Source organism: Zootoca vivipara, chromosome 2 (assembly GCF_965207765.1).
Source record: "Zootoca vivipara chromosome 2, rZooViv2.hap1.1, whole genome shotgun sequence".
Classification (NCBI taxonomy): Eukaryota; Metazoa; Chordata; class Lepidosauria; order Squamata; family Lacertidae; genus Zootoca; species Zootoca vivipara.
In genome coordinates, this window is record NC_142584.1 from 82,310,259 (window position 1) to 82,319,169 (window position 8,911).

An 8,911-nucleotide genomic window follows, 5' to 3' on the forward strand; every position below is an offset into this window, starting at 1 on the left:
AAAATGTCAATCACTTCTCCTACCTAGGCAGTTACCTTTCCACAAGGGTCAACATCGATGCCGAAATCCAGCATTGCCTCAGCTCTGCGAGTGTGGCATTCTCCCGATTGAAGTGGAGAGTGTTTGAGGTCCAGGACATTCGCAGGGAAACCAAAATGCTTGTTTACAAAGCTATTGCACTACCAACCTTACTGTATGCTTGTGAAACATGGCCCACTTACAAACGCCATCTTCAACTTCTTGAAAGATTCCATCAACGGTGTCCCTGAAAATTTTTACACATCACTTGGGAAGACAAGTGAACTAATATCAGTGTACTGGAAGAAGCAAAGATCACCAGTGTTGAAGCAATGATTCTTCAACATCAACTTCATTGGACTGGTGATGTTGTGCAGATGCCTGATGATCATCTTCCAAAGCAACTACTCTATTCCGAACTTTAAAATGGAAAGCGTAATGCTGGTGGTCAACAAAAGAGGTTTAAAGACTGTCTCAAGACAAATCTTTTAAAATGTAGTATAAACACCAACAACTGAGCGCTCCAGTTGGAGAACAGCCTTTGAAGACACTCGAACTCAGGAGACAAGGGAGAAACGTGCTAAGAGGAAGGCACGCTTGGCAAATCCACACCATGATCAACTCCCGCCCAGGAACCAATGTCCCCACTGTGGAAGGACGTGTGGGTCCAGAACTGGCCTCCACAGTCACTTACGGACCCATTGTTAAAATCATGTTTATGGAAGACAATCTTACTTGGTTACGAGTGATCACCAAAGAAGAAGATTACATATATTAAAACTTGACCCCCTTATCTGCAAGTGAAAGAAGAGCAGCCAATTTATTTTCTTAACTAACAAATATTTTGCACTACAACAGTGATGGGTGGTATCAAACTACTATGTCATATTCAGAATGGACATATTCAAATCAATGGAATTAAGTTAGTAATGACTACCTTAGGTTGACTGATTTCAATTAGTCTTCTCTGAGTGTGACTTAGTAGACTTAGAAATGACTTAGTAGTCACACTACCTAGTACAGGCATTCCCAAACTTCGGCCATCCAGATGTTTTGAACTACAATTCCCATAATCCCTGACCACTGGTCCTCTTAGCTAGGGATCATGGGAGTTGTAGGCCAAAACATCTGGAGGGCCGCAGTTTGGGGATGCCTGACCTAGTATTTACATAATGAAGCATAAGACAAGACTCTTTCTCCCATGAAATGATAGGTGCCTGGACTCCAGACAAGGTTAACAGGATACTTTAAGGAGGAAATTAATCAGACAGAGTGTCCTCCACTTTTTGTTTTAAATCAAGGGGGGGGGTACTGAAAAGGAGAACCGGAATTCAAGTTTGAACTTCAAGCTATGCAGCCCTTCATTTTATTTTCTCCCAATTCTAATTCAGTGACCTGTTACCCTACACATCTATCCTAAAGATCCTACTTTGCAAGCAAACACTGCCCTCTTGTGCACTAGCATATTGAGCAGAGGGATTTTGTATGCTTTTTAAAGGTAAATGCGTAACGCCAACAGTAGATTTCTATATATTCATCCATTTTTGTTTTAGGCATTAAGGAACATGTATTACAAGTTAAAAACAGACAAAACGCAAAGCAGAAACTCTGGCCCAACCACAGTGTTGATAAATGGGAAATGCATCTTACATCCTGCTTACTCAAAAGTGTGTCTGCACAAGATTGCAACAGAGTAGAGCAAGCCTATGTGTGATTACTCAGAAATAGGTTTCATTGCTGTTCATTCACTGGGGCTTTCTCCCCTGTAAATGCATTTAGGACTGCACTCTTGAAGAGGTGTTTCATTGCAAAAAGGACTGAACTAAGTGACTGGCAGAAAACACGAGCTGGAGTGGGTTATGATTTCCATAGAGAAAATTGGCAAGTAGGGTGCTTGACCACTTCCTTGCCTCTCACATTCCCTCTGCAGTCTCCCCAATTTTAGAAGAATTGAGAACAAATCAATTTGGGAAAGGGGTACATGGAAGGCAAAAGCAGAAGGCACGGGGAATTAAGGACACATGCCATCACTCACCTGAAAAATCACACTCCTTATACAGTACACTGTTTTTCAGGAAAGAAACAGTGACTCCATGTTTAAGTATTGTGTTTGCTGCCTAACAACTAGTTTGGTCCTACAGAGGAATGCACATGTTTATTACAGAGTTCTCTACATAGAACTGCCTACAATCAGAAGCACACTGAGCTCGTTTCAAATAAATCCCTTGAAAATGTCACATGGCACATTAGCAGAATTTCAGACCTTTTTAAAATGATTTTTTCCCATTTTGTTTTCAAAGGTAATATTTTGCTAGCCCATTTCTTGATGCAGATGTTTTCCACAGATGACAATAGATATGCTGCCTTCTACTGATTTGGACCATTGATCTATCTAGCATAGTACTGTCTTTTCTGATTGGCTGTTGTTCTCCAGGGTTTCAGGTGGTAGCTCTTCCCAGCTCTGATCCTTTTGCATGCAAGGCCGCAAGGCAGATGCTCCATCACTGAGCTATGGTCCTTCTCCATGAGACAAATTTTAGAGTTCCAGTAGCCTGTAGAAATTTAGTCTATGCTGAAAATGCAAAGAAAGGAGCCTAAGATGGGCCATTTTCATCATGATGCTAACTACAGAACAAGAACGAGATCTTCAATCAGCTGTTGCCCTTCTCTGTAGGAGTGAGGGGGGGACGGTTCCATCATTTCTAACACCCTAATGATAGATGACTGGATATGTAGGCCAATAATGATTTGATTAGGTAGGGCAGTTCGATAGGCTGAACGCAAGTATTTAGATAAAACCAGGAAGGCTACTATGGTAATCTTACAAATAATCTAAATAAGAGGAAAACAATTGAGGCAGTAGTAATAACTCCACAATTTTCTTGATCTTCCATGACTTTAACAGTAGTTATTTGCATCAGCAAAACCCACTTTTGCTGTATTCAGCTTCTCCTCCTCCCCACCAGCCCTTGCAGGAGTTCAAAAGTCTTGGCCCTTCAATGTATCAGGTATGAATTAATACCCTTCCTTAAAAGAACACAGCAGCAAAGTGGAAACAGACACTTGTAGGCAGCCGTCTTTGAAACGAGCTGCAGGGACAAATGGTGACAATGAAGCTCCGGTCAAAAGTAAAAAGGTCAAAGGTTCAGACAAGTGTAAGGAATTACAAAACTACAAGTTCGTCTCCGTTCCTCCCACAGGTTTAGACAATCTGGATCAAGCAGGAGCTTTCGAATTAAAACACTGCAAGTCTATTCTGGAATTCACACTTCCATGAAGAACAAAAGGCAATATATATTCTTGATCTGCTCTTGCAGAAGCTCTCTCGGTTAATACAAAGTCAGCAAAAACAACGGGCATCTTAAAAACAGTTTAACCTAAAACAAACAGTTCAGCAGGCAGTGCTCTGTGTGTGGGGGGCAAGAGGGAAGAAAGGGTAAGGTGAAGTAATCATGTTCTCCTGTATTAGTGCGCTGACCCTTTGTAGGGCATGAAATTAACTATCAGCAAGTAAAAAATCTGCTACTTGTTAAACTACTTTGCTACGCAGAGTGGCCTTAAAATAAAATATGGGGATTGGATTTCATCTGAAAGATTAACTTGTATAACCTCTCAGCAGGCTTCCCCTATCACTGAACTCTAGCAGAAACTGCTCAGCACCTAATTGGAGAGATGCAGACGTTTTGCAAGAATTTACAGAATAATTCTGAAAACTGGACTGGCTAGAACACCTTACCTTGACAGTCATGCCTGGTCTTGGAATACATTTTAGCACTGGCCATTTAAAGTGTATCTTAAAAAAAGGGAGAGAACTTTGATAGACATGCAGTGAGAGGAGGAAACCGGAGCCCAAACCCACCATTTAAATCCAACCTTGACTACCAACTTAATCTTACCGCCCAACCTTTTAGAAATGTCAGGGGTGGAACGATCTGTAGCATTCTCTATTCCTAGCATGTAGGTAAAAAATTATTTTGATTTAAAACATGATATGCTTTGTTTTCAAGGGCAAAGTCTCTAAGAAAAATGTAAGCACAGAGAATGAAATATGACTTCCATCTTCCATTCCTCTTCTGTTTTGTTACTGTTCAAATATTCTGCATTTATTAAAACATAAAAGTTTTATCCTTAAGTTTTAGTGTGTTCTTTTGCAAAGTACCTCCAAGGTCAGATATTGCCCAGCATAATAGGATAGATCCTGCTATACGAAATTCATTTAGCAAAACTATCTTGACACTACATTATTTTATCGGATATAATTTTAGTTTAAAACTTCAAGCAAAGAAACTGCCACCCTGAGAAGTATTCATACAATTCAACCAACTTGTGTGAGAATGTGATTGAACACCCATACACAAAACCCTTTTAAAACCAAGAACCTTTAGTTCTATATGCAAAATAAACGATCTTGACAACCCGTTGAAAACCAAACAAGCTATTTCTCTATAAGGCACATCAGATTACGGGCATCTGCATTTAAGCAGGTATTTTTCCACCAATGAAGTAACAGCAATCTGCATTTGATGAAGTGCCTATCAAAAATGTTTCACAACACTGATCAGCTTTGATATACAGATTGCAAAACAGATTGTGTCATTCAGAACCAGGACTGAAATGGAAATATAATTTTTTAACAGGTGCCATCTCTATTATCTTTCCAGAACCAATTGAAGACTTTCCTTTTCCAACAAGCCTTTTAAGTGAAGATTTTTATCCAAGTCTGTATTTTAAATAAACTTTTATTGTTGATATTTTTATTGTTAAATTGCTTCAGGATTTTTCACAGCAAGCCACTAATAAATGAAACAAACAAACACTCGAAACCTGTATATGCATGGAAATATAATTTTTAAAATCTCTGGTTGCTCCACCTGTGTCTGTGATCAAAGTAGACGTCATTTTACTGAGGTGCCACAAGACTGCTTGTATGCAATGAGCTTATATTTTTATTTATTTATATCCTGCCCTCTTGCCGGAATAGCAGAGTGGGTAGCAGAAAAACCTCTAAAGATCAATAAATAAAAACCACATCATACATCACCCCTCGCAGATGAGTAAATTTCAAAAAAGGGCTGAATACTAGACTGAATCATCTGTGTTTTTAGCTGGCAACAAAAGAGCTTCAACAGAGGAGCCAGATGAGTATCAAGGAGCATGGAGGTCCAAAACCAGGGTGCCACCATGAAGAAGGCCAGACAGAACAACAAATACAATTCTTCAAATGCGAAACACTTCTCTAGGCAATATTAATTCCTAGGCAGAACAATATCTTGCCTTTACTAATCACTTTATGCAGAATGAATGAATGAATGAAAATTGCTGGATAAAGGCCACAATCCCAGTACAATTTATCTTTATTTCTTCCGTCTGCCTTTAGCAGGGCACCTTGCAAATAATGAACGTGGGAAATGCAGCCAAATTTACTTTCAGGACATTTTTCATGCTACCCTAAACTGTGCATCTTAAAACCTGCCAAACAGAATGAATTGGAAAAACACACACTCACAATGGTAACTGGAGAGCTTTCAGGCACAATTTCCTTTGCTGTCAGTCACAAAACACTATTTTGTAAAGGAAAGGAACTATACAAATACATTAAACATTAAGTTTAAAATTATTTTATATGCAATTGTTTTCTGATCTTATTATCCACAGCCAGCCATCATCTATGCTCTATTTTTTGAAAAAGAGACAATTGTGCTTCACTTTTACACATAGTAAGAACCTCGCATGCCCATTTGGCTACCAAGTGTGTGGTGGAGGGCAACTTTTTGCACTAACAGGAGCACATTGGGGAGGAAAGCCTATTCCTCCCACCCATACCCAATTTACCTTCCTTGCACAGGGATGCAAACAAGCCACACATTCAACCCTCTCCACCATAACATCATGAGGGCAAAACGGCTCCTGCAAAAACAACAGCACAGCAACTTCCTCCAACCACTTGGTGAGGAAGGTTTGCTATTGCAGGTCCTGCCAAGCAACCAGAAAGAATAAATGCAAATGATTGCCTCTGCCTGCTTACTTGCTTGCTCACTCACTCAGTCTCTGTAGTGGTGGCATGACAGGGAGCTTTGAGCTGAGGGGGACAAGGAGGTTGAACCAGTCCTCTACCAGAATCAATAAATGAGTATACATTCTTTTCAGAGCACAGGCAGGCAACCCACCCATCCCTGGCAGTTTTGCCTCTGTCTGCCTCTTACCTCCAATAATGGTGCGAATAAGGGAGGCATGTCCCGGGCAATCCACCAAGGTCAGTTGGAGCTCGCCAGGCTCGGTCCCCAGGTGCGGAGGCAACTCTGTACAGAGGCAGGAGAAGCCCAAGTCCAAGGTGATTCCCCGAGCTCGGCTCTGCGGGGCTCGGTCAAAGGCAGCAGTGGAGCCAACAGTGCTAAGGGCCCGCGCGAGAGCAGTCTTGCCACTGTCAATGTGGCCCAGGACACCAACATTTATATTCAGTCGATGAGAGGTGCTGGGCTTCGGGACAGGGGGAGTAGCAGCTGCACCAGCCATGGATGTCTTGAAAGCAGTTCTTTTCTCTTTCAAGGCGGTTCTGCTTGCAACACCACCCCTGTGACAACACAGGCCAGGTTGGGACTGTTCCAATCGCAGGAAACTGTAAAACAAACAATAATTTTAAAAAGTAGTGGGTGAGCTGTGGGAATGAGTATGAAGTTCTGCTTCGCTCTGCTATGAGCATCCTGAATACAAAGCAGTTCCCCAATGACACCCAGCTGTACAAATTACCTTACATTCTCTCCATATTCTAAAATGAAATGCCACATTACTATGCACACAACATAAACCTAGACTGGCTTTCCCAACACAGGCCAAGAATGCATGGCTAAGGATGATGGGAACTGCAGCACAAACCATTTGGAGTTCCTCTTAGAGGAAGGGCCATAGCTCAGTGGTGGAGAATCTTTTTATGCTCAAGTTCAGTCTCTGGCATCTCCAGGTAGGGCTGGGAATGTCACCTGTCAGAAACTGTGGAGAGCTGCTGGCGTCTGAATAGATAATACTGAGCTAGATGGACTTATGGTCTGATCTAGGCTATGTACACATTAGTGGCTAACATGCAGCGAGTTCCTTTCCCCCTGCTGCACTTCCAAGTCACATTTGCATGGTGTTGTACACAGCAGAGGGGGGGCAGGGATGTCTTCACCCAATGCACCATTGTCTTTTTCGTAAAGCAACCCCTCAACTCCTATTCACGAGGTTGTCATCTGTGCATGCACTGTCATCCGCACCTGTGCAACAGTGGTCTCCAATGCACACACCTAAGCTTAACCACAAAACAATGGCGGTTTACACTTTAAAACCAGACGGAAACTGGAAAGTATTTTCCAAGAAACTGCAGGATAAGGATTGTGTGGCTGATGTCACATGTACTGTACAGACGTCTTCAAACACCAGCGGTGGGGGTGCACCGGAGCATAAGGAAACAAGAGTGTGTACACAGTGTCAGTCTAAGGTGGCTTCCTAAGTTTCTTATTTATTTAAATTAAACAACTTGCACACCGATTAACTACAATAGTCTCTAAGCGGCTTGTTGTTGTTGTTTAGTCGCGTCCGACTCTTCGTGACCCCATGGACCATAAGCACGCCAGGAACTCCTGTCTTGCACTGCCTCCCGCAGTTTGGTCAAACTCATGTTCGTAGCTTCGAGAACACTGTCCAACCATCTCATCCTCTGTCGTCCCCTTCTCCTTGTGCCCTAAATCTTTCCCAACATCAGGGTCTTTTCCAGGGAGTCTTCTCTTCTCATGAGGTGGCCAAAGTATTGGAGCCTCAGCCTCAGCTTTGTAAGCCTCAGCGGCTTACAAAGATACAATAAAAAAGAATCAATTAAATCTATAAAATGAAACTTCGGTCAAAAAATGCTAGCTTGGGAAACCCAGCCAGATGGGCAGGGTATAACTAATAAATTATTATTATTATTATGGCTGGAATGGGGGGGGGGGGGAAATGCTGGGCACCAGATTGCAAGTGCTGTCCTCAGGTGCACTGTCAGGGCTCGGGAGTCGGGGAGAGACCCTTGCTACTTTCTCTTCCGCCACCCCTCACCCTTACCATAGAGGTAAAAAAGGGGGCTGGTTTTTCTTTCACTCGTTACAATGATTCATGTGTCCTCCCCCCTGCCGCCCTTGCGGTGCAGAAAGGGACTCCCATGGGGCTTATCCACCCGCGGCTTTCGTGTGCATTGACTGTGCACTGGAGGCTGCCTGAGCCTCAGTTTTGTGGGTGTCCTCCACGTGACGTTTCCCTGATGCAGCATCCAACCTCATGGTTTTTCGTTTTCGCTTTTTTTTTTACAGTCATTTCGGATTCCCCTGATGCCTGGGAAAATCCGAAGTTAAGGCACACATACAAACACACACAAATAAATACAGCCCTAAATTCGCTTACCGGCCACGCTCCTGCGGTTTGCTTTCCCTTGCCCTAATCTACTCACTCAACACCCCAGCCCAGCCCACGCCCCCTGCAGCAGGCTTCACACTCCACTTCCGCCCCGCGTTGCCTCCGCTTCCGGTATCCCTGCGAATGCACCCGCCCGCTTGCTGGGAAGTACAATAAGCGGCAGCCAGAGTTCGCCGCTTTTGGCTCACAGAGGGTTAAAAGAAGCGAAAGAGGCGGATTTCTAGAGAGGAAGGAAATTGGAGGAAAGGGAGAGGGGAAATAGGGTGTCCTCCAGAACCAAGCCTCCTCCTTCCTCTCTGCCCCGCCCCCGTACTGTCTTGGACATGGAGCTTGATGCAGGGGAGAGGGAGCAAACAAGTTATTGCGGAGAGAGTTTTCCCTGTTTCTCTGCGCGCGGCAAGACGAAACGGCCTTTGTGTTTCCCCGGCCGGGGGTGTTGCTAAGCCCCTACCCTCCCCCCGCCCGCTTTCTG

At 43.3% G+C, this 8,911-nt stretch overlaps 1 protein-coding gene across 2 annotated transcripts in view; it reads right to left on the reverse strand.

The window, feature by feature from the left end:
* EEFSEC (eukaryotic elongation factor, selenocysteine-tRNA specific) overlaps window positions 1-8,627 on the reverse strand; it is a 163,315-nt gene extending 154,688 nt beyond the window's left edge. The window contains exons 1-2 of one of the 2 annotated variants that reach the window (XM_035106448.3): window positions 8,428-8,627; window positions 6,222-6,634 (exon numbers count right to left, since the gene is read on the reverse strand). In XM_035106448.3, the coding sequence (XP_034962339.2) occupies window positions 6,222-6,531 (310 nt within the window). In that variant the 5' untranslated portion in view covers window positions 6,532-6,634; window positions 8,428-8,627. The remainder of the gene's footprint in view (window positions 1-6,221; window positions 6,635-8,427) is intronic. The other variant, XM_088662336.1, reaches the window with a different exon arrangement.
* Window positions 8,628-8,911: the final 284 nt, after the last annotated feature.